The sequence below is a fragment of the Phalaenopsis equestris genome, unplaced genomic scaffold (assembly GCF_001263595.1).
Source record: "Phalaenopsis equestris unplaced genomic scaffold, ASM126359v1 Scaffold000006, whole genome shotgun sequence".
Taxonomy (NCBI): domain Eukaryota; kingdom Viridiplantae; phylum Streptophyta; class Magnoliopsida; order Asparagales; family Orchidaceae; genus Phalaenopsis; species Phalaenopsis equestris.
The window spans coordinates 746,460-772,968 of NW_018164448.1; the positions used below are offsets into that span (position 1 = coordinate 746,460).

General features: G+C 35.2%; 2 protein-coding genes across 2 annotated transcripts; both read left to right on the plus strand.

The window, feature by feature from the left end:
* Nucleotides 1-6,604: 6,604 nt before the first annotated feature.
* On the plus strand, nt 6,605-14,087 carry LOC110018281 (cucumisin-like). Its single transcript, XM_020715551.1, is given in 13 exon segments — nt 6,605-6,938; nt 7,848-7,888; nt 7,961-8,052; nt 9,240-9,334; nt 9,406-9,652; nt 11,094-11,306; nt 11,308-11,496; nt 12,275-12,380; nt 12,478-12,581; nt 12,751-12,969; nt 13,055-13,166; nt 13,279-13,471; nt 13,567-14,087. Coding segments are annotated over 13 exon segments (2,466 nt in total).
* Nucleotides 14,088-21,892: 7,805 nt separating this feature from the next.
* On the plus strand, nt 21,893-22,752 carry LOC110018246. Its single transcript, XM_020715510.1, has one exon. It carries the CDS (start codon nt 22,001-22,003, stop codon nt 22,565-22,567), a length of 567 nt encoding a protein of 188 aa, XP_020571169.1. The 5' UTR covers nt 21,893-22,000; the 3' UTR covers nt 22,568-22,752.
* Nucleotides 22,753-26,509: the final 3,757 nt, after the last annotated feature.

The following is a 26,509-nucleotide window of genomic DNA, read 5'->3' on the forward strand; positions in this document are numbered from 1 at the left end:
TCTTCGTTTGTTTACTTTAGAGTTGGCTTTTAATTTTGTTTTGTGGCGTGCTTATATTTTGTCTGTTATTGGAAACGTTTAAACAAAATTATTATTTTAATTAAAAAAAAGGTGAAAAACACATTTCATGCACGGGTAAGATGTTACATATGTAAAAATTAAAATATGGGCGTTGGTTATGTAAATACTTCAAAAGTCAGTGATAAGATTACAAATATGTCATTGCTTTATAGAGGGATCATGAGTGTTTCCGTTGCTGGGACTTGTCGGCGTCAGGTGGTCCGGCAAGTGTGGTTGGTCGGCTGGAGGTGGTCGGTCGATCGATTGTTGGTTGGTAGTTGGGCCAACATGGTTGGTCTGCTCGAGATGGTCGGTTAGTCAGTTGTTGCTTGGTAGCTGACCCAATTTGGTCGACCGAATGGAATTGGTCTGTCGACTGGAGGTGGTCGAACGATCGGTTGTTGGTTGGTTGCCGGCACATCGTGGTCGGTCGATCGATCGACTTCAGGTGATCAGTCAGTGGGAGAGCAATTGCCGATGCGATTTTGACGATGGTTCTTTTGGCTTGGAGAGGGCGGTGATATTTTCCTGTTATACATAAAGCCTCCTAATTTTTTATTTATAGGAGGTGAAGCTGCAATAAGAATGAAAATTTAAAAAATACAGAAAATATAACTTCAATAAATCATTGCCCAGTGGTTGGCGCCTAGGCAACAAGCTCTTTATTACCAAAGCCTAAATCTTGTAAGTGAGCGCCCAATATCACGGCGCATAAGTGCCCATAACTACGCTTTGGCGCCCAATGTATGTCGTTTAGGCGTCATGCAAGGTTTTTGGCACCTAAGTGCTAGTATCTAGGTATCTAAGTGCCCAATAGTACATTTTAGCTGCAATATCCATTCTGTTTTAATTATATTCCTGTTGTTGTCCTTTCCTGCTATCATCAACAAAATCAACAAAAACCTTCCTCAAAGTACAATATCATATATAAAATTCAAATATATATATAATAGTAAATGCAAAATTAACAGCACATCGCCGGCTGGAGGTGGCCGGAGATGGTCGGCCTGCAGCTGGAGGTGGTTTCCCTCAATTCTTTAACGAGAACCCGGGTGGCCTGTACGTAAAAATGGAAGTTTAGGTGTCTGATATGTAAATACATGGGAACTGGGTGGTGCGTGGGTAAAACCCACAAAAAGAAAAAGAAAAAACAATGGTTGATTTGAATCCCACATGGCTTATGGATTATAACTTATTTCAATAGAGAAAGGAATATTTGACCAAAATGAATTAAGAAATACGTGTATTTTAAAATTGGAGTCGTGAGAAGACTTGAAAGCGCGTCGTTTCAGAGGAAGTTTCTTTAATTATGATATATTCAAATATAATATTTATAAAGGTAAATGGATATTTAAAATAAAATAATTAAATTAAAAAAAACAAATTTAGTTTTATTATATTTTTAAATTTTTTTATTAAAAATTGATTCTATTTTAGGTATATACATTTTATATTTATTTTCTTATTTTAATATAAATATAATAGAAGACTTTAATTTATTTTTATTTTTTTCAATTGGTGGCAAGCATAGCTCGGTAAAATAAGCACATAATTTAGCAATTAAAAGAATACTTTTAACAAATTAATCCGCAGGCTTTCCACATTTCTAGCCATTGAAAAAACTTTGCATGTTTTGTGCTTTTTATTTGTAAACACACATCACATATATATTTATATATCTAAGCCCTAAATTTTGATACTTATTATATGATACTTTGTCAATGCTTACGCATTTGAGCGATATTTTATGCATATTAAATTGCAATGTGTGAGATTTTTAAAATTGAAAAATTATCATATTAATGGTTTAGGGACGTTTAGGATTTATTTGAGGCATCTTTCTATCTGTTTTGCATTTCAAAACATCAATATGTGGAACTGCGTTCTAGAAATTTTTTATTGTGAAAAGTTGTTTTTTTTTTCCAAACTAATACGCTAAAGTGGGTTAGTTTTAAGAAAGTTGTCTGATTTTTTTGGGGAAAATATAAGAAAATTTCATATTTATAATTCTCATTGTAGCTTTCTAAGAAATTATTTTCTTCACTACAATTTTGCAATCACTTTTTAAAAGATTGCAGCTAACCAAACAGACCATTATATATACATATTACATAATTTTCATATATATATATATATAATATAATATTTGATGTTTAGATTTATAGTGTGTTAGTGTTAAAAACTTATGCACCAAAAAAAAAATGAAAATAAAAAAAATGACAAAAATAAAACTTAAGCATGAAAAGATTTATTTCATTTTTAAAAGATAATGATGTTGATGTCCTATCAAAAATTTAAATGGTATTTATGTAAATATGAATGTTTGGTGTTAGGTAAATATACGATAGTTGTGTGATATGCATGTAAATGCCCCTAATATACTTAATGGATATGTATTTAATTGTGTTGGGGAATATTAAACCCCTTACCAACCATGTTTTGTCAACAAGGTAGTCAAATCAGTTAGATGAAGATCAGTAGAGTACAAAAGAGAAATAGTTGGAATTAGTGAATGCTGCGAGGGATTGAAATGGAAGAGAAATAATTTATTCATGAATGTTACAATCATACACTTTCTTTTATTTCTCTTCATCCAATTAAAAACTAAATTTTGCTTCACATTCATCATTATGGGATAAATATTTAATGGCTAGACCTATGTGACATTCATCAACATGATCGTATGGCATACCAGTGCAATCTTCTAGCCTCAACTACAGCCTTTGTGGCCAATTAATGCTCTTACAACTAACAACTATGGCAACTTTTTAGGCCCACTGATGCTACTGCAGCTACGAACCACAACCTATGTGACCAACTACGTCCTATATATCTAGCTGCTAAAGCGACTTCTAACTACGAGCTATGTAACCAACTACAGGCTATCTGGACAGTTCCTACTACAACTTTCCACTATAGACTACGTGGTCAACTAGCGCTCTTTTAGCTACTAATTACATAATAATTAAGTGCTTCTTGACTTTTGTGTCAATGCCATTATAAATGAAGAAAATGAGACGCAGAGACTTATTTTTCAGGCGTTCCTTCGGATTGATCTTTCATCTTTTTACTGATGTTGAGTATGGAAGGTGAACAACTTTCTAAATCCATTAGCGAGGACACTTGTTCTTTGGTATTTTAGGTCATGAAGAAGAGAGCCAAGTTGGTTTCTAAGTTTGAACGGCTCAAAAAATGTGTTGTGCCTGAGTTGAAAACTTCCAAACTGGTGGTTGATGTTTGATCGTCATATTCAAATAACAGTCATTATTTGTGAATCATACAGATCTGATTTTCTTGCTTTCCCATTCTTATTCACACAAATCAATTTGTTATTTCTGGCTTACAATCTTAGCCACACAAAATAAAGTCAAATTTTCACATCTCTCTGATTTACTCATTGCCTCATATATCTTGGGCAGAGAAACACTCCCTCCATAGCCACAAAAAAAGCTTAATTGTTTTTTATAAAACATAATGTTGCCACACGAAATTCATGGCAAAGTATGCATTCAGCGAGGTCCACCAATGGCGATGAGTAGGAGCCAACTGGCAAGCGGTGGTAAATGGTGGTCGACAGTGGCTAACAGCTAGAAAGGAAGGGAACTTCGGGCCTTCAATTTTTACTAACTCTAGAAATAAGCTCCTCCTTCTCCTGATTCAGCTCTAGGGTTTTCTCTATAAATATTGCCCACAAGAAGGGAGTACTGAATTATTTATAGAGTCTAGAAGTGACATCCCCTATAAACAAAGCAGTAATCTGGACCAGCCCATCTGACAGCTCAAAACGATTCCCTTGATTGAATGACATTTCAAAGACAATTAATTGTCAGAATGATGTTGGAATTGAGTGGTCTTATGCTTGTTGGATTTGTCTCACCGAAACGCTAGATTTGGATGTAAGTTCGTCAAATTTAAAATCTATTTGACCCTATAGTTAATCACCCAAAACATTCGAAAGTGGTTTAACGATTTGATCTGGGTTTGATTTAACTTTGATTGAATCAATTTTGGTGTCATTGATTCGGTGTATCGATTCAGTCAGTTTGACGCTAGGTTTGCTAAAAATCAAAACTTTGGATGATTTTTAATTTGAGTGTGAATACTTTTTGTCGTATATCTTGAGATTTATGCTGAATGTCTCGAGATTCATGTCAAATGATAAAATTTGTTCACGACGTATCAAACCCTCCTATATAAGAGTTTATAAACTACCTAAACAATATTGCAAAGATTAATAAGGTTTATTTTGGGCTGATAGTTCTAAAACAATCAAAGTTTTACTTCGAAGGAGTCTGAGAAGAAATTAATAAAAAAACCAAATTAAAGAAAAATAAAAAGTTAGAAAATAGAAAAAAAATCACGATAAATATATTTTAAGATCTCGGAGTATCATCTCCGCTAATCAATCAGTATTCAATTGTACATTTTTAAGGAAATTTAGAAGCTGTTAATTTTTTAATATTTATTTATTTATTTATTTATTGTTTGAGTCATTTTCTTTTTATTTATTTATTTAAGGCTGGTTGGGGCTTCTTTTTTCAAAATGTCTCTATCTGCGTGTCCTTCTTATTATAAATTGTAATTGATATTTTTATTAGAAGATCAATTAATCATCACTTCTATGCTGCATATTATATATATTTCTGTAATTTTTGGTGTTTTTTATGTCATGAATTAACCTTCACGTCTATATTGCAGAACAAGTAACCTCTTCTGATGGATAAAATATTGTGCATGATGTCTGCACGTGTGGATAAAAGTTGAGATTACATCACGTATTATGTACAATGGCGTGGTCGAATTTTAGTCATTTTTCGTAATCATCATTTTCTGCACGTAATATTTTCTCTTTATGACGATCATTCACAAATACTTTTAAGCAGCTCACAATTCTTGTGGATTTATCTATCTCGCACCTATATTACTTTCATTTTTACACATTTAGAATTTTGCTTATGGATGAAAGGATGGATTTGATTGTTAAATGTTAATAATAAATGTTATTTTTTATATGGTGCATGTAAATATGAAGTTTTGTGTGAGATAGGTGAATTCATGAGAATTGGGTGCAGTGTTTTTAAATGCCTTCTATAGTTAAATGTAGAATGTAAAATTTTCTTGTTTGGTATCCGGTAGCTCGGAGTAGGAGCACGATTGAAGAGATCCCCTGCAAATGAGTAATGGAAAGATAACCAGCAAAGCCTGTGAGATGACTCGACTGGACAATTGAGTCAAGGAACAAGCCAACCCAAAGCAAGAGCTCTTGGCACAAGTATCTTCGGATGGGGTGTCCAGTGTTAGAGCCAACCTTTTCGTGAGACTTTGGGAGAATCGCATCAAGCCTAGCTGATCGAGCCAAGTCAACTAAACTGAGTCAGCCGAACATATAGAAAAGATAGAGAAAATGTAATATGTTAAAATGTACCAAAAAGACTCTAGTAAAAGGCCATCAAGGTAGATGCAACAGGCAAAATGTATTTTCTAATGTAATGTCGAATCAACTACAACTAGGGGAATCACTTTTAAAGAGAGCTCTCTCTTCTCTTATATTTTTTCTGTTCTTGAGAACATTTAAAACTCTATAGTTTCTCTCTTTCTCTATCTCTCCTTATTTCCTTCGGTGTGACTTACAGACAATCTTGAATCCAACAATGTTAATATTTAGTATTTCATTTACAATATAAAATTACTCATATTTTAATCAGGGCACTAAGGTGCATCATTGTCCAACATTAATTAAATGTATGACACAAAAATAAACATTTATTATTTATTTATATATCTAACATTTAAACTTTTTTTACATTCTTACCCCCGAAAATTCATATCACATAAATAATATCATCATTTTAATTTTTAAAATACTTATTTTCATACATATATATAGTAAGTTGGTTTGTATGAAAAAGTAAATTTGACACTTTAGATATTTATGTGTGCTAGAAGATTTGCAACAGTAGATTAAAGATTATTTATTGTCATAACATTGCATGAAAATCAGCACACACTCAGGTAATTAAAGAGAAGTGCGCAGGAAGCGACACATCGATTTTTACGTGGAAAACACTTGAAAGAAAAAAAAACCACACAAAATAGTCAGTTGAAATAATCTACAATGAATGATAAGTACACAGTTTTACTCTTTTTAGGGAAGATGATATTACAAAATTGTATATCAATAATATAGTTGTAGTTTTTGGTGACAGCGGACTGCAAGGACCATGGTTGATTGTCACAAAGGTAATAGTCAGTCGTGAGTATTGTAGACGGTGGTTGCAGCACCAGCTTTTCGTAGAAGTTGTAGTTAGTAACCATGACAATAGTTAGTTAGGTGGGTTGTAGATGGTTGCTTATGGAGTGTCGATTGACCATAAAATTCGTAGTAAGGAGTTTTGGGAGTTGTAAACCACGTAGGTCATATAAGCCATAGTGAAGAGCCGCGATGACGTCCGTATACAGCCGATGCCTGCGTGAGTTGTGGACCACCTAAGTCGTAGTTGGTAATGTAGGTCTTGGTGGTGAGTTCTACTGACATTTGTACGCCATGAGAGCCCGAGTAGGGAGCTGTATGAGCTTATATGAGATGCATCGTTATCACTTCTTTGAGATGCACGGTTGCACCATCTTTTTGGTGCATTGTTACACCATCGTTGAGTTCAACCTGATGTTCATGATGATACATCGTTTCGCAGGTTCTTGGCGACTCTGTGACATTAGTTGTTGCTTCGCACGATGCTTCATCGCAATGAGTGGGCAGCAACCGATGATGATTAGTGATAACCAACAAACGGTGGTCGGCGCTGCAGCACTAAGAGGCAACTTAAGTTCCTTCTTTAAGCTTCAGGCTTCAAGCCCGCTCCCCTTCCCTTTAAAGAGAGGTAAGACTCTATTTATAGAGTTTCAGTTGTAATTAATGAAAAAAATACAAATTATTCTAATCGAATGACCCAAAGAGATTCCATCAATTATACGGTGTTTGATGGACATTTGACTGCCTTAACAATATTAGAATTGAACGATATTAGGCTTTTTGGATTCGTCTTATCGAGAAACTTAATTTGGATGTAAGCTCGTGAGATTCAACATACGTTTGATGTTTTAAAAATGCTCGGAAAGCTTTTAAAATTATTTTTTAATGACTTGACTAGAGCTTTATTTGACTCGGACTGAACCAAATTTGGTATCGTTGGGGCCGTCCCATAAATCCAGTCAATTTGGCTATAAGTTCGCTGAAATCGGCGTTCTAGATGACTTCTAATATAAATTTAAATATTTTTTATTAAAAATTTATCTCGAAATTTTCATCATGCCCCAAAATATTGTGCTAGATGTTCGAAATTTGCTCATATCGCATTTGATATATAAATATATAAAAATTGAATGATATGTATGTTAAATCTTACCCAAAAAGATAAAAGAAAGATTTACATACAAACCACTCAATTCCTATGAATTTACATAATTAACACAAGCTTATTTCCACATGCTGATAAATCGCCGCCGCAGCTTTCAACGTTGCGGAGCAACTTATCCACATGTTTCAGTCCAAGCAAGTAAAAAAGAAAATCCGCTAAGTTAATAACGATGACTGAATCAAAAACCTAACGATGAGGAAACAATTAATATTAATAATTATTTCATTAATCATTCTCTAACTCCATTAAATACCTTACATTTATCTTCAAAACTCTACACCACCTGAGACTGAAAATTAGCCATGTCTCCCTACTCTCTTCCCTTTCTCTCTCTATGCCTTCTTCTCTTCCATGCGTTGCTTTGCGTGGCAGCTCTCACAGGCCATGCAGAGGCCGCGAAGCAGGAGAAGAAGGCAAGCATGGATTTAGTTGCTTAGTTTTATTCTTAATCAGTCATTAGTACTAATTACGACTAACTTCTTCAGGCGTATATTGTGTACATGGGCGAGCGGCTGAGGAAGGACGATGTGTTCATACAATCATCTCATAGAAGTCTGCTTAATCAAGTAATTACGAGGTAATTAATGAGTTAGAACACAGCTAATAATCTTATTGTAATGTTTATTACAACTTATTTATATAAAATCACTTATTTTAATCATATAGTTTATAATTTATTTATTTTTATTTCTACAAAAAATAAATTTATTTATGCATCTGATTCATGTCTAATTACTTTATACACGGATGGCAAAATTATTTGTGTATTATTAATCCATCTTTAGCAATTTTATTTATAAATTTTAATTGCCAAAATTAAAAGCACTTAAAAAGTAATCCGTTATATTATATTTATAGATTAGTGGGGTATTTTTGAAAATAGTGAGGAATTATACAAAATAAGAAAGTAGGACCGAAATAAAATAAAATAAAAATTATTTGACTGACCGAAGCATGCAAAATTAGAATTTTATATAGACTTAAATGCAGTAGCAATTAGGGTTGTCCAAAGGGCTCGTTGTTCGCGAACAACTCGTGTTCGGCTCGTTAAGAAGCTCGAGTTTGGTTCGTTCGCTAAATTAAAGAGCTGAACACGAATAACACGAATAAATATTTGTTCCTTCGTGTTCGGCTCATTTGGGCTCGAAATACTGCTAATCAATTTTATATATATATTTGATGAGTAGTCTTTTTAAAAAAACTTAATTGCAAATTGAATACAAAGCTACAAAAATTTATAATCAATTAAAAGTTTTAATTAAGAAAATAGAATAAAAACTATTAAATTAGATTCAAATGATGTTTTAAATCTTGTACTAATCTTTAACATTTTATGGCTACTTGATTAGTGTTCTCAAAGTGACTTTTTGTTCATGAACGCCTCGAGTTCGGCTCGCTAAGTAAAACGAACATACTTTTTGAGCTCGAAATATAAACAAGCCGAACATGACTCATTTACACCTTTAGACTAGCAATTGCATACAGGCCACTAGAAATTTTCTATATATAGAAGTCTAACGTAATCCAAACGTAATTATATAAGAGCTAAAAAGTTAAATTATCTGATTGTGAAAATCATTGCATGTCATTTTCTTCCCCTGGTAAAATAATGCCGTGATGTCACATTTCATACTTATAATCCAAAACAAATTAAAAGGACTTAACTAATTTTAGCATTTAATTTAGATTAATCACTATATTATCAATTAAATATATATATATATGTCATAATTTTCAAATTTTTTAATGTCAAATGGGCTGCAGTGATGATGCATCAGAACGCCTAATCCATAGTTACACCAGAAGCTTCAATGCCTTAGCAGCCATGCTATCTGATGCAGAAGCGAAGAAGTTATCTGGTAATTCAGCCGAGAGTATTAGAATCAGCAAATCCATCAAATGTCAATATTTATAACTATTTATTTTTCAGGTATGGATGAGGTGGTGTCTGTCTTCCCCAGCCAGCAAAGAGAGCTTCATACCACGAGATCATGGAGCTTCATCGGCTTCCCGGCGAGCGCGCCTCATAATGATTTCGAGTCCGATGTTATTGTTGGCATGCTAGACACCGGCATTTGGCCGGAATCTAAAAGCTTCGATGACGCCGGCTTTGGCCAGCCACCACACAAGTGGAAAGGCACTTGCCAGACGTCCAACCACAACTTCACTTGTAACAAGTAAGATTTTGTGGGTTTGAGGTGAAGTGCTCTTTAATTTCATTATTTTTTGCCCTATTTTTCTTATATAGATAATTAGGGTGTAAGTGAGCCAAGCGAGCTCGTGAGTTGTTTGTTTCCTGCTCGATTCGATGAGGGGCTTTTGAATTGAGCTCGATGAGCTAATGAAAGAAGCTCAAGCTTGTCCCAACTTGACTTATTAGCTTGTGAGCTACTTCTTTTAAAAAATAATTAATAAAAATTATACTTAAAATATATTAAATTCAAAAAATTTCTTTAAATTATTAAAATATCTAAGTAATGAAATTTATCATTTTATATCAAATTCATTGTTATTAATTATCTCATAAATACTAATTTTATTTATTATTTCATTATAATACTAATTTAAATTAATATATATTTTTATATTTCATATTAATCAAGCCCGTTAGTGAGCCAGCTCAAATTCGTAGAGTTAAATTCGTTCCCAAACTCGAACTAGATTAATTAAGGGAATGAAAAACTCAATTTGAGTAGTTTACAACACTAGATAATACTGAACTAGCTATAATTATGAGCCTGCATGAGTTGATATTCTGTTATGTATATTTTTATGTATTGGTCTATTCATTGAAGCTAAAGGGGTTAATAATGCATAATAATGCAGAATAAAAAAAATTATCGGTACTCATGAATTATTTAATGAAAAACAACTATAGTCAAATTAACTTATATTTAAAATATTTTTTTTTATTTATGTGAATTGTATTGGCCTAATTATTTTTTCTAATATATGGGTCAAAATCAACAGATCATGAGCCTGATTTATGGCTGAAGTTTAAGTCGGCCAACCTTTGGTTTAAAAATTATTAATATAAATATATTTAAAATTTATTATAATACAATAATTATTTAAAATATTGAAAAATTTTCTGTCTCTTCCTTAATCACAAGTGGTTTTTTTTTTTTTTTTTTCCCCCTATTTTTTTTTTTATTTTTATATTTGATAATTACATGTGAATCAAGATTACTTCTTTTATCAATAATTCAAATCAAATGTTTCGTTTGGGGTAGCTTATTTGATGCGGTGACGTTTTGAAAATGTATCTGATCTGTTTTAGTAAACTGCGTTTTGGCAGCTTATGTGTTTTGAAAATGCTGAAAACAACATTTTCACACTGCACAGCGGTCTGGCTTTTCCAAGAAAAAAAAATTTGCAATAGCCACCACACTTAGTTTATCAACAGATTAATTTTAATCGATTTATCAGAAATAGACGCTAAATTAGAGCTCAAGCTAGCACGAATTCAATAAATTAGTTTAGTTCTAAGTGAAGCTAGAGATGATTCTGATTATACCCTATAAAGATTAGATTTTTATTGCAGCAGTCCTATAGTATTACTCTTAGTCAAGCCTAGTAATAGCCCAATTTTTACCAAAATTAACCTTTCATAACCAGCAAGATCATTGGAGCTCGCTACTACCACCTTCAAGGAAATATAAGCGCAGGCAACATCCCCTCCCCACGCGACACCGCCGGCCACGGCTCTCACACCTCCTCCACCGCCGCCGGTCGTTCGGTCTCTAATGCCAGCCTCTCCGGCCTCGCCGCCGGCACTGCTCGAGGCGCCGTGCCTTCGGCTCGGCTCGCCGTCTACAAAGTCTGTTGGGATATGCTCTGACGTTGACCTCCTCGCCGGCTTCGACGATGCCATTGCAGACGGCGTCGACATCATTTCCATTTCAATCGGCTCAAGCTTTGCTGTCGATTACTTCTCTGATCCGATTGCCATTGGAAGCTTCCACGCTTCCAAGAATGGTGTTCTGGTTTCATCCTCGGCTGGTAACTCCGGACCAGGAAGGTATTACAGTATTTATGACTTTTATTGCAATTTGGTGGAATTTATTTTGCTTACTTGTATGCTCTAATCGTCTCCATAAAAAGAAGAGCTGCATTTTTCTTGCCTAGCACATGAAAAATTATTACATCATGACTCCGCATATAGAGCTGTTTGCGTAGTCCAGTCTCAAGCTAACACGTGAAAAATTGGGGCCCACCTGCATAAAAATTAAAATAAAACTGAAAATGCCCAACCTGCCCCGACCGAATATTCCCTCGCATTATTCTGAATACTTTTTGCGTTATTCATGTATTATTGGTGTGTTGTTGAGTTGTTATTAATGTTAAAAAATATTTTTTTATTTTTTTAATGTGTTATTAGTGTGTTATTCATGAATAATAACTCAACAACACACAAATAATACATGAATAACGCGAATGAAAAATTCATATAACACGGTCGAGTTGGTCGCGCGTTTTTAATGTGTTATTGGTGTGTTATTCATGCATTATTGTTGTGTTATTAAAGTAATATTTTCCGCATTAAGTTTAAAGAACACTAATATCTTAAAATCAACTCAACAATACATGAATAACGCAAGAAATATTTAAAATAACCTGAAAGGAATATTCCTATAATGAGGCTTGTTTTAATTCTTTTTTTTTTTTACTTTTTATGGAGGTGGGCCTCGATTTTTCACTTTTTCAGCTTTAGATTTGACTCCGCAAGCACGTGGTGTCACGGTGCTTGATTATGATTATGTGAATTTATTTGTTTTCACATTGATTTTGCATAACAGGTATAGTGTGGCAAACTTCGCCCCGTGGATGCTGACGGTGGCCGCGAGTACTATTGACCGCAAGTTTGTTGCTGAAGTCAAGCTTGGTAATGGTGAAGTTTATCAGGTTTTGACTCTGAAACACATTTTCAAGAAGAAAAAAATCGTAAGAGTTCTATATTTTGAATCTCTCATCTGCAATATTTCTTATGCTCTGGTGTCAGGGAATGGCTGTGAACACAGATGGCGACAGCGCACAACTACACCCTTTGATATACGCAGCAAATGCTCCTAACAAATCTGCAGGCTATGATGGTTCATCTTCTAGGTTAAACAATTGATCAACCCAACTTCATACTAGTCTAACATTAACCGTGATTTGTGTTCATCTAAACACATTTGGTGATTGATATGATCTAGTATATAACTGCCACGCCAACTTATTAAAATTTTCTGTAAATTTTGATTTTTTTTTCTAAAAGGGGGAACTTTTGCAGGTACTGCTTTGAAGGAAGCTTGGATGAGAAAGTGTCCAGGGGGAGCGTGCTTATATGCGATGCATTAAACGACGGATCTGGGCCGCAAGCTGCAGGTGCTCTTGGGACAATTATGCCGGCACAAAATGCGAATGATTTCGCCTATGAGTTTAAACTTCCTGTCTCCGTGTTGGGAGTTAATGATAGCGCTAAAGTCCTTTTATACTCCAATAAAACAAAGTTTGTCTCATCAATCCTTAATTTTTACAAGAATAATTCACTAAAAAATTGATCACATGGAGTAAGTATTTTGTTTTTTTGGTAGAAATCCTATGGCAAGTGTTGCAAAGAGTGAGGGAGTGTTGGACAGCCTCGCGCCTTATGTGGTCTCATTCTCGTCTCGAGGACCACATCCCATCACAAATAATTTACTCAAGGTAATTGATTATATGTTCATCTTATGATTACTGTAAGAATTCATTAAGATTCTGTTTTGCTGCAAAAATGATTGTTAAGTTGATATGGGGGTGAAATTAAATGAATATGTAGCCTGATTTGGCCGCGCCTGGAGTCGATATCTTAGCAGCATGGTCTCCACTTAGTATTCAAAAATCTTCACTATATAACATTGTTTCTGGTACTTCCATGGCTTGCCCTCATGTTAGTGGCTCTGCTGCCTACGTCAAATCATTCAACCCTTCTTGGTCTCCAGCTGCTATCAAATCTGCTCTTATCACCACAGGTAAATACTTCTCCACATATTCTGTAGTTGTTGCATATAAATTATAACATTATTTAACGTTTTCATGGCTCATGCAATTCTGTTAATTCTTTCAGCAAGCAACATGAACCCGAACAAGAACACTGAAGCAGAATTTGCTTATGGAGCAGGACAAGTAAATGCCCTCGGAGCATTAAAGCCCGGTCTTGTCTATGATGCAGAAGAAGCTGACTATGTGAAATTTTTATGTGGTCAAGGCTACTCCACCAAAAACCTTAGACTTATAACAGGAGACTCCAACAGTTGTACTCCTGAAAATAATGGGACTATCTTTGATCTCAATTACCCTACTTTTGCATTACTGATTGCTACTGGAAAGCATTTTTCAGCAACATATAACAGAACTGTCACTAATGTTGGTGATTCAAATTCTAGCTATAAGGTGGATGTGAGTGCTCCTTCTGGGCTTAAGATTAAGGTTGACCCGCAAGTATTGACTTTTCAAAACCTTCTTGAGAAGAAGTCCTTTGTGGTGACGGTAGAAGGAGAAACCAAGGAGACACTTCTATCAGCTAGTTTGGTGTGGAGTGATGGTGTGCATGATGTAAGAAGCCCTATTATTGTTTATGCTGCTTAATTATTGGGTGACCTGAGTTATCTCAGTGGAGCTTTGAATGAACATGTTAGTTTTCTTTTTAAAATGACAAATGATTGTCCCATGCTTGTTGGTGGAGCTAAACTTCGTTCAATTTTGAAATTATTAAGAAAACTACATGTTTAAAAATCATTATTAATCAAAAGAGATACACCAAGCTTCTGAAACAATATATGTGGATTTTGACAATAGTAATCGAAAAATCACTAGAAAATTATAAAGTCTCCCATGCAACATACACTTGAGAGAATTGGAGTTAGAAAGAGAACATAGAATTGAAGAACAATTCTAAAGGTTTGCATGAAGATCAATAATAATGACAACCGCTATTAAAAACTGTTGTCAGCGAAAAATAATCAATAAAACTATCTTTGTTAAGTAATTATCCCTAGAGCACAATTATTAGCTGCCACATAACGTTGATAAAATTCATAGCTAATAAGTTTGATACATGCTATTGACATTAATATTGATGTAGATCATCAACAACAAGGTCACATTATTAACACAATGTTGGTGCATGTCATCACTAATAAATTGATGTACGCATTTGACACCATCACCGATACGCCGTTACCAATAAGATCAAGGCACGAAGTTCACACCAACATTGATATATGCTACCACCAATAAATTTGATGTTATAGGTATTAAAATCAATACACACCGCAAATAAGACAGATACACAATACTGAGACTAATATTGATGTTCATTATCTCCAATAAAGTCAATGCACATCATCCTCATTAATGTTGAACGATTGCTACTAAGTTTGATGCATTCCATCAATACCAAATTGGTGTATGCCTGTGCCTCAAAAAAGAACATCCCATGCCAGCATCCTCAATGTCGGTGTTTAAAAATTACACTAAGGTCGACATTTAACATTAACACCAAGTCTCATGCTCATCTTCTTAGATTTAAATCCTCATTCTTAAGGGCAATAATCGAACATATCTCCGCTAAAATTTTAAAGATAACCATAACACCATATAGCTTCTTCAACTTACATCATAGAACAAATCCTCCATTATTCATTTATATTACCTTATTTTAATGACTTGCCTAGTTATGAAAAATTATGTCATTTATAACCTCCAATAAGCAATAATATAATTATTTAGGCCTCATATATAACTTTTCTTCATTCTAAATTTTCACATATTAAACTATGCTTCATATGGCCTATTCTTAATTTTATTTATTTATTTTTGTATGAGATTATCATGCAATATTTTGATGATAAACTCTCTTCAATTATGCATTTTCTAGAACTTAATGTTTCAAAACCATTTATATTCAATAATTCCAAGTTAAGGAGCCATAAGATTAACTTATTGTAAAATTTTATTCATATCAACATCTTAGTCATAATTTTAATAAATACAATTTATTTATTATTCATTTGATTTTATATTTTAAGGGAGATAGGTCAAGCTAAGAAAAAATCCCTAATTATTGCCCCAAAAGAAGATACATGTTAACGTACTGGGTATGAATATAACTGACAATTCATTTTTTGAATCATTTTTTATACATCCAAAAAAAAAATTTCTAACACCCATCTTTCTCAAATTTTTTGCATATAAGAGGAATTTAAAATTTTCCTTACCACTGACTATATATGATGGTTTAAGAAGAAGAATTAATTTACAGAAGGAAAAATCTTAGAAAGCATGTTGATAAAGAAGCTTTGGTGGCTATAATTACATAGAGTTATCATGAAAAACACCTCTAAGAGTAAGTAATAGAGAAGATCTACACTCAAGTTTATCGGTAGGCTAGCTGAAAAGAAAGTTTTAATAAGAATTTAGTGTTTAATAGGTCCTCACTACTTGATTTTCTATGAGAGAAAGTAAAAGATAAGATTTCCAATCATCCAACAATATAGAAATACAGGCAAATGGCGTCAGAGTTGGCATCCAAATAGTGCCTAAATTAGCATCCAAAAATTTTGAATGCGCTATTTTGTGTCTAATTTGAGTCCAAATTTGGTTTAATATCATTACCATATGAAGTTGTGTCGGCAATGTCCAATGCAAATAATCTACATATGAAACAACGTTATGAATGTGAGACACATCACTTTTCACTTAATAGTGTCAGATTATTAGTAGGTCTTGTTGCTGCTACATTTTAGTGTCAGAAACTTTTTACATTAATCAGATTCAAGGTTCTTAAAAATCTAATCCCGCAACCATGAGCCTTTCATTCACGTTTTCTCTCCTTTCTCCATATTGTTACATTGGTGTGAGTGAAACTAGGATTTACACGATTCTTCCTATCACGTGAACCCCACATCGTTATATATCTCCGTTGATTCACATAACTTTGATGGCTCCCTTTCTTTCCGAGAGGTAAACGACCATTTTTCTACCCTCCTAAAAATTTTATCAAATCTTTTCATTTTATGGCCAATTTATGTTGTCTAGGTTTAAGAGTTATGTCAACGCTTTTATTGGGGTGTTAAGAATGTTTGATTTTTGTTGTTTATGTTTAGGGTTATTAAAATATTTCACGAAAATGAAAGCATTTTGTGTTTTCAATTATGTTTAAACTTTGTAAAAAAAAAAATAAAATAAAGTTTAGATACTTACATAATAATTGGGTGGTATGTATGTATGCACCTAGGTGTGTATTTATATGTGTCTATAAATATGTATGTGTGTCTATAAATGTGTGTGTGTGTGCGTGCGCGCTTCATAAGGAGCAAATAAGATCACTATGGGAAAGCAAGTTAATAGCAATTCAATTCTTTTGATGCAAACATTCACGTCGAATGAATTTGAATTTTGGCTAGCATTATTACTGCTAGATTTTGCGTTGATATATGATGGCAATGACTCGTTGCATTAGACATAGTTGTGAAACTTTCAACATTTCATCTCTCACTTAATATAGATAAAGTTCCGTTTGTTTAGCAAGTCCAAAGAAAATTTTTTAGCACCTGATATTTCTAACGCTACCAAGATCAGTTGTATTTGATAGTTGTTGTGTGAATTTTTTTTTGTTTTCATATATAAATATATATATATATATATATATTGGAAAAGGAGCATTATTCGGCTCCTTGCATGTTGATCCAAAAGAAAAATTAAATGATAGGCATATAAAATTTCAAAAAAATAAAAAAAAAAATCACTGCTTTTAGGCTCTTTATGAGGAGTGAATGTTAAGTGCGGTATCAACATGTACGGATTGATAGTGCTAAGATGGTAAAAGGGTGGTATTCGCTCTAATATCATCTTAATATCACCAATCCTGTTGTGAAAAATGACGACAATAAAAGAAAAAATGGAACGAGAAAAATTGCACGCAGAAAAACACCAGAGCGACACACAGATTGACGTGGTTTGAAAAATTTGCCTAAGTCCACGGGGCTGCAGAGGATTTTACTACTTCGAGGAATTACACCCTCGAGCGCCTCGACGTTTACAAGAAAATCTTTATTTTCTTCTCTCCCTTCCCCTCTCTCTCTCGCTCTCTCTTCGTCTCTTACTCTCTTAGAGGACTTGGCTTTGCCTTGCTTGACTTGTAGCTTTTTTTGCTTATGACAAGCCATAAGAGGTTATTTATAGAAACTATGAGAGAGATAGGTAGGAGGTAGGTAAGCAGTAGGTGAGATTCTAAATTAGGAAACTAATTAAATTGCAGTGGACCTGGTCTCCACATTACACAACAATTCTCCCACTTGGAGACTGGGACACTGTCTGCATCACCTACTGGATATATCATCTACTTGTTGTACCTACCTTTTCCTCAAGCATGATATCCTCCACCTCTGCAACTCAAAGCCCCTGTCTTCATATCAGAAGTCCAGCTGAAGTCGAGCACAACTTCAACTTCTCACGAGTAACTCTCTCAGTTGACATATCACTGCCAACATAGCCTTGTACCACCAAACTCTTTCCTGGGTTACTCTTGTATCTTACAACTCCCACTGCATGAGCAATATCTTGCCCCTGCTGAAATGTCTTTTCAACAAGTCCAGTTTTGTACCTCTTACTGTCATCAAACGCAGTCTTCACTCGATACACCCACTTGTTGTGCAATGTCTTCTTTCCTAGTAGAAGTTCTGTCAGCTCCCAAGTGTGATTCACTGGTAGGGAATCCGTCTCCTCCTTCTTGTTCAACTTTCATTTGCTCGAATTCTCATCTTGCAAGATTTCTTCATAGCTTTGTGGTTCTCTACAATTTGTCTGCACAGAGTCTGGTTTTCCTGCCTTTGGTTCCTGCCTTTGGCGCTCTGCCACTTGGCGCTCTGCCACTTTTCAGAAAACTGACATTCTTCTGCTTCCCTGTAATGCACCTCTGACTCATGTGTCCTCGCCTGAGTAAACTTATAGTTATATATGGTGTGTCAATTTTCTTACCCCGAGCCAATACTAATGCTCCTTTGGTAACCTTTAGGTGCTATCTGAGAACACCACCGAATGACTACCCTCATTGAGCTGCCCAACAGATATGAGGTTTTTCTTCAACTCAGGAACGTGTCTGATCTTTTGCAAAGTTCATTTGCTCCTGTTAGAGAGTGCAATATCAACGTCTCTCATCCCCACCTTGTCCAAAGTTTTTTCATCAGCCAGATATACCTTCCCAAAGTTACTTGCAATATAATTTCGCATTAACTCCCGACGAGAAGATGTATGGAAGGAAACCCCTAAATCCAGTATCCAGTCATCAACAGAACTATGAACTACCAACAATAGCACACTCTATATTTCTTCAGATAGAACATTAGCGCCATCATTCTCCTTCTTTTTAAGATTCTTGCAGTTATTTTTTATGTGGCTAGCATTGCCACAATTTTAGCAGGTTGTCTGCTGACTAGACTTTGATTTTGATCTTTCTCTGTTTGAGTCCTTGTATTGTGATCTCCCTTTGGAATCAACATTTAGTGTCAAACTTGAACACGAGGCATCGCCAGAATCTTTTCTGCGCACCTCTTTAGCCAAAATCAAATCACGGATATCATCATATTTCAACTTAGATTTACCTGCAGAACTGCTAACTGCCATCATCATGATTTCCCAGCCATTTGACAATGAAACCAACAGTATCAACGCACGTATCTCATCATCAAAATCAATTTCAACAGATAACAATTGATTTGTGATAGTATTGAAATCATTCAGGTGTAGAGCAACAAACACACATTTCACCATCTTCAAGTTGAATAACCTTTTTATCAAATGCACTTTGTTATTCGCTGATGACTTTTCATACATACCTGATAAAGTCGTCATGAAATCTGCAGTAGTCCTCTCCTTGATGACGTTGTGGGCAACCGATCTCGACATGGTTAATCGAATAACCTCCTGAACCTGTGAATCCAACATATTTCATTCCACCTCATCCATCTTTTCTGGTCTCTTTCCCAGTAACGGAAGATGAAGTTTCTTCTCATAGAGGTAGTCCTCTATCTGCATTCTCCAATAAGCAAAATCCGTGTTATTGAACTTATCGATTCCCGATGCTATCACTTCTTCTTCGTCCATCGTTCTTCCTTAGATCTGAACCCAAAACTCTGATAATAGTTGTTATGAAACAAGACGACAATAAAACAAGAAAAATGACATGCAGAAAAACACCAGAGCAACACATATATTTACGTGGTTTGACAAAATTGTTTACTTCCACGGAACTGCAGAGTATTTTACTACTTCGAGGAATTATACCATCGAGCGCCTCGATGTTTACAAGAAAATCTTTATTTTCTTCTCTCCCTTCTTCTCTATCTCTTCCTCTTTTACTCTCTTAGAAGACTTGGCTTGTAGTTTTTTTGCTTATGACAAACCATAAGAAACTATGAGAGTGGTAAGTGGGAGGTAGGTGGGAGGTAGGTGGGAAGGTAGGTGAGCGATATGTGAGATTCTTAATTAGGAAACTAATTAAAATGCGGTGGATCGAGCTCCGCATTACCCAAAAAATCTGTATATGTCCGCATCAACCATGTACCCATGTAATTTTTCTAGTGGAATTTACATACACAAGCCTCAATTCTTATGCATTTACCTATCACACACTTTAAATTCTCATTTTACAAATCATGCTTCCTACTTATCATTTTCATCATTATCTAAGAATGAAATTCACATTTTTATTCATAAAAAGCGTGCCAGTTTTATAAAAATGAGAATTTTAAGTGTGAGATGGGTAAATGCACAAGTATTCGTTGTTGCTAATGTAAATTTCCGATATTTTTACATTCACCAGCTATACCAGTCAGTCCATCCGAAATTCTCTCCTCCTCTAGTCGTCTTCGCCAACAATAGCACACTCTATATTTCTTCAGATAGAACATTAGCGCCATCATTCTCCTTCTTTTTAAGATTCTTGCAGTTATTTTTTATGTGGCTAGCATTGCCACAATTTTAGCAGGTTGTCTGCTGACTAGACTTTGATTTTGATCTTTCTCTGTTTGAGTCCTTGTATTGTGATCTCCCTTTGGAATCAACATTTAGTGTCAAACTTGAACACGAGGCATCGCCAGAATCTTTTCTGCGCACCTCTTTAGCCAAAATCAAAGCACGGATATCATCATATTTCAACTTAGATTTACCTGCAGAACTGCTAACTGCCATCATCATGATTTCCCAGCCATTTGACAATGAAACCAACAGTATCAACGCACGTATCTCATCATCAAAATCAATTTCAACAGATAACAATTGATTTGTGATAGTATTGAAATCATTCAGGTGTAGAGCAACAAACACACATTTCACCATCTTCAAGTTGAATAACCTTTTTATCAAATGCACTTTGTTATTCGCTGATGACTTTTCATACATACCTGATAAAGTCGTCATGAAATCTGCAGTAGTCCTCTCCTTGATGACGTTGTGGGCAACCGATCTCGACATGGTTAATCGAATAACCTCCTGAACCTGTGAATCCAACATATTTCATTCCACCTCATCCATCTTTTCTGGTCTCTTTCCCAGTAACGGAAGATGAAGTTTCTTCTCATAGAGGTAGTCCTCTATCTGCATTCTCCAATAAGCAAAATCCGTGTTATTGAACTTATCGATTCCCGATGCTATCACTTCTTCTTCGTCCATCGTTCTTCCTTAGATCTGAACCCAAAACTCTGATAATAGTTGTTATGAAACAAGACGACAATAAAACAAGAAAAATGACATGCAGAAAAACACCAGAGCAACACATATATTTACGTGGTTTGACAAAATTGTTTACTTCCACGGAACTGCAGAGTATTTTACTACTTCGAGGAATTATACCATCGAGCGCCTCGATGTTTACAAGAAAATCTTTATTTTCTTCTCTCCCTTCTTCTCTATCTCTTCCTCTTTTACTCTCTTAGAAGACTTGGCTTGTAGTTTTTTTGCTTATGACAAACCATAAGAAACTATGAGAGTGGTAAGTGGGAGGTAGGTGGGAGGTAGGTGGGAAGGTAGGTGAGCGATATGTGAGATTCTTAATTAGGAAACTAATTAAAATGCGGTGGATCGAGCTCCGCATTACCCAAAAAATCTGTATATGTCCGCATCAACCATGTACCCATGTAATTTTTCTAGTGGAATTTACATACACAAGCCTCAATTCTTATGCATTTACCTATCACACACTTTAAATTCTCATTTTACAAATCATGCTTCCTACTTATCATTTTCATCATTATCTAAGAATGAAATTCACATTTTTATTCATAAAAAGCGTGCCAGTTTTATAAAAATGAGAATTTTAAGTGTGAGATGGGTAAATGCACAAGTATTCGTTGTTGCTAATGTAAATTTCCGATATTTTTACATTCACCAGCTATACCAGTCAGTCCATCCGAAATTCTCTCCTCCTCTAGTCGTCTTCGCTCGCTCAGTCCCTCAGAAGTCAGATCCGCCTCCACGCTGCTTCCATCTCAAAGTGCTATACAATGGACGAGGGAGACCAACTCCGCTACACCGGCGGCACATCTTCTTCCACCCGCCGCGGAGTGAGCGGGACAAGCATCCACATCACCGCGCTCGACGGCATCACCAACGTCAACTCCCTTTTCACCCTAGCCGTCTTTCTCGGCCTCGCCTGGAACCCCTACGACCCCACAGACGGTGGCGTCTCCGTCGGAAACTGTGCCGCCGGGCCTCGTATCCTCGAAAACTTGGTCTCCTTTCATGTATACTCGTTCGCCTCCTTCCTCTTCTCCAGCCTCGTCGCTCTCTGCCTCAAGCAAGCCATCCGCCTCGTTCGCCCGCCCTCCCATCGCTTATCCATCCGCGTCAACCGAGCGCTTCTTCGTGCCGGCATTATCGCTTCGGCCATCGGTTCCGTCTTGGGTTGCGGGTTTCTCATGTTGGCTCTTGTCAACGTCGTTCAGATCAAGCTCGGCAGGCTTGGCTGCGCCGGCGCGGCCACCGTTGGCGCCATTGTCCCGCTCGTGACACTTATTCCTGCCGCTATGATCATCTACATTGGGGTTATCTTCTACGCATTCACACGCTAGGCATCTAATTGCTCGTCAGAGATGGTAAACCTCCCATGTTTGAGTGTTGATTTTGGCCTATGCTTGTATATTCTGTAGTTTTTCTTACTCGTATTTGAATGGTTGTGTAAGTTACAATTGAAAGGTGCCCTTATGCTAATTAGCTTAAATTATTGCTATCAATTTCCTGGCATTTATAATGCTACTCACCATTATAGTTTTTTCGTTCACCTATTCATGTGAATTTGATCGATCAAGTCATTTTGAGAATCTGAATTGGCTTTATGAATTCTTTGATTCTTAATGGGCTCAAACCATTTACAATTATGAAATCAAAAAGTCTAAAGTCGCCAAAGCCTTGAGTCGCCAAGAACAAATCTTGTAAATTTTCCATGAATTAAGTCTAACTTGATGCACAATACTGAACATTTAAACTTGCCCATAATACTTACAAAATCGCTTGTCAATTATAAGTACTTACCCAAAAAACCCTATCAACTCGTCCAAAACTACTCACCAGCTGACTAAAAGTTATCACTAGAAGAACCTGCATAGGACACTCACTCTCATTTGGAGCTTGCCCCCACATTCTCCATTACTTGTCCGGTACATGCTTAACTAGTTATCTACATAATGCTACTCCAAGTTTAACTTCTTCATTTTTATGTATTTTTTATTATATAGCCAAATCTTTATGGTCAAGCTTGATCCTTACCAAAGGCGCTTGAAATCTCATTAGAAGATATCACACTGATTATCTATAGAATTGTCCTCAAAAGCTATCTCTCTCTTTAAACTGCTTTTTTCTTATAGCTCAATTTGACTTGCCTTTTTTAATTCAAAAAGATTAGAAGATATCACACTGATTATCTCTTTCTCTTTATCCTTTCTTTTTGATTCTTGTCCATTTCTTTAGCTTCTAATTAGGTTATTTTCTCTTGAGGGACCTTTATATAGGTTGTAGTCTGCTTTTGGATTTTTCAGTTTAGTTTTATATAATTTGAGAGATATTTTTTGATTTTCCCGCTCTCCAGAGTGTTGTAGCTTCTTCCCTTCTCAAGTGGTGTATTTGTAGCTTATCTAAGAATAGGTGGCGGATCCCCTCGCCGTTTGCACATCACTTTTTCACCGTTTGTCCGCTGTTTTCAGCTCGACAGTTGTTGACGCCACTATCAGCAATTGTTTACAGCATGAACCACCCTTTTTTCTCTCATGGTTCACTGTCCCATCACCATTCTTGTCGATTATCAACCATTGTTCATCTTCCCACTCACGATATCAATCTTACAACGCCCTAATGCTTTTTTATGTTCTATCACACATTCTAGGAACCCTAGAATGGTGTCATTAGAATTCAAGGCAACTAATATGCGCTTTTTTCTCATGGTTATCATTGGATGAGATTGTAGATTCTATCCATGATAAGGAGTATATTCATCATCTAATGGGAACTGACACATTGTCATCTGTTTGTGGCCTATTTTACGATTGTGCCTTCAAAAAACATCATGATAACTTCATGGAGGGTGGTCACCATCATTGGAGCCTCGAAAAACTTAAAGAGATTGTGCTTGTTCACTTGGGATAATGTATGGGCAAGAGAGAACAAGAATGAGCTTCTCCTACTATAGGTTGAAGTGTCAAAATTGACAAGCTTCAAGTGATTCTGGTCAGGATAGATTCAAATTTGTTCAAAGTCCTTAAAATATTTTGAGGTGCCAATCATCTTTATTAGCACTAACCGATCAAAGACAGGAAAACTTGTAATGACGCCATCATCATCACTATTTTGATCAATGAACTATCAAATTGATAACATCTTGATAATATCCTAGAGTTCTATTAACATTATCTTTAAGTTTGTTTTCAATGAGACTATTCTTAATCTTTATATCTTGTTGATCATTGCTGTCTTTTTTTTGTATGATTTTCTTGGTTAGTAAAGGATACAAGAACAAATTATGTTAAGGGAATCGAGACTTTGAAAATCATGCTCCGGACTCCCGCGAATGAATGAAAAAATCATTGTGAAATTCTGAGTTAAATTTTTAGAAGGCATATTAGATTTTAGATAAAATATTACTCAAAGATATTTTTCTCATTTTGCAAGTATATTAAGATTCCAGGTTGGAGATTTCTCATTGACGAAAGCTCTTATAACTAATTACTCCTCCTAATTAAGGGAGAGCACTTTCGATTCGGGCTACTTATTAGGGAATTGATTGCTCAATATATAGTAACATTATTTAACTTTAGATTATAAAAATTTATTACCATAAGCTTAAGTTTGCATGGTGTGAAAGATTGATGACGAACCAAATTAAGATTTTTTAGTATCGTCTCAGGTTGTCATTGGTCATAGTCTACTTAATCATAGGAGGTTGTCAACCACTTGCTTGAATGATCTTTGTCCGATGTCATGAAATGATTTGTTTAATGGGACTTCGTAGAATTTGGGTTGATGATTGTCTAAGGCGACTCATTCTTTTCGATCTTAGCTAACAGAGGGTTTTGTGTCATATCAGATTTATATCCTATGATTGGCATCTCAAAGGACAAAAAACTATTAGGGAACATAAATGCTACTGTCGTGGTCATAAAATAATGAAGACAGTTGGCTAAATTACTCGATCATAGGGCTTTGATTGTAACTGCTGCTTTTGTTGAGTTAATTAGTATATTTTGGGATCTCAGCTTACAAGAAAATTTTAGCAACAAATTAGTATATTTAGAGATCTTGGCTTGAAAAAGTCTAAGTAAACAAACTAAAAATTTCCCTATATTACAGAAGTGTTTCATGATAACTTAAAAATGCATTCTTGTGCTACAAGAAAATTTCAAGCGAGTTTTGAAGCACACGGTGGTATGAAGTAATTCCTCCATGCTATGAGAAGAATCTTAAATGCATATTTGGCTTTGTTTTTATTTATAATTTTTTTACGTTGGTCATTCAAAATGATAATTTGATAGGCTCCTCCTTGATATACCTTGTTAACAAAGTAGCCTTCTCAATTACGTTTAAACTTGTCAACAATTTTTCTATGGGGAATGATTGATCTTCTTAGCAACATGATTAATTCTCTTTTTTGGAATTTTTGATGTTCTTATTTTTAGCTTTACAAATTAGGTTATGCAGAGTGTGAGGGGCAATTATAGTCTTACCTTGTTTGCTTGAATTTGATGACTACCTGCAAAATGAAAGATTCTTCTTTATCTTGTTATTCTTGTTTTATTAGGGAGTGAGGAATTATGAAAGTCATATTATATAATAAGAGTTTGATAACCCACCACGTGCAATTTGGAAGCTAGTTGGTGGTGAGATTTCTTAGATGATTCTGAAAGGGTTTGAGACAGATTTACCCATAGAAATTAGGGCAAACGAATATTTTATTGTATTAACATTAAACAACTCAACATAATACATAAGCATCTAAAATTCGATAGGTAGGTGATTTCTCCCAATTCCTATAATTCGAGAGGTAGGAAATCTCTCCCAACTCTTAAATCTAAGACACAAACATAATCTCATGCATAACTTAACCAAAACTATTAAGCCCTATTTATATTAAACAATAATAAATGACAAATGACTAAATTATCCTTAAAGACTAAATGACCTTTAGGCACCTTCAAGACATTACTCTCCTCTCAAAATACACATTGTCCTCAAGGTGAAAAACTATTACTGCTGGATTAAGTTGTATGGCTCTTACGTGGCGTCATCATTTGACAATCCATTCCATTTAATCAGAAATTCATAGTAATCCTCACCATCTCCAAATGTCATCTTGTGCACAGTCTTCGATCGCATTTGAATCCGATGGTGTCATGGCTTCCAATCAATCTTAGAGAATATCATAACCACAAACAACTCATCTAGTAGCTCATTGATTATTAAAATATTTGTTAACTTCGTATCATGTATCCCTTTCATGCTATGTCACTCGATCAAGAATCCCAGTA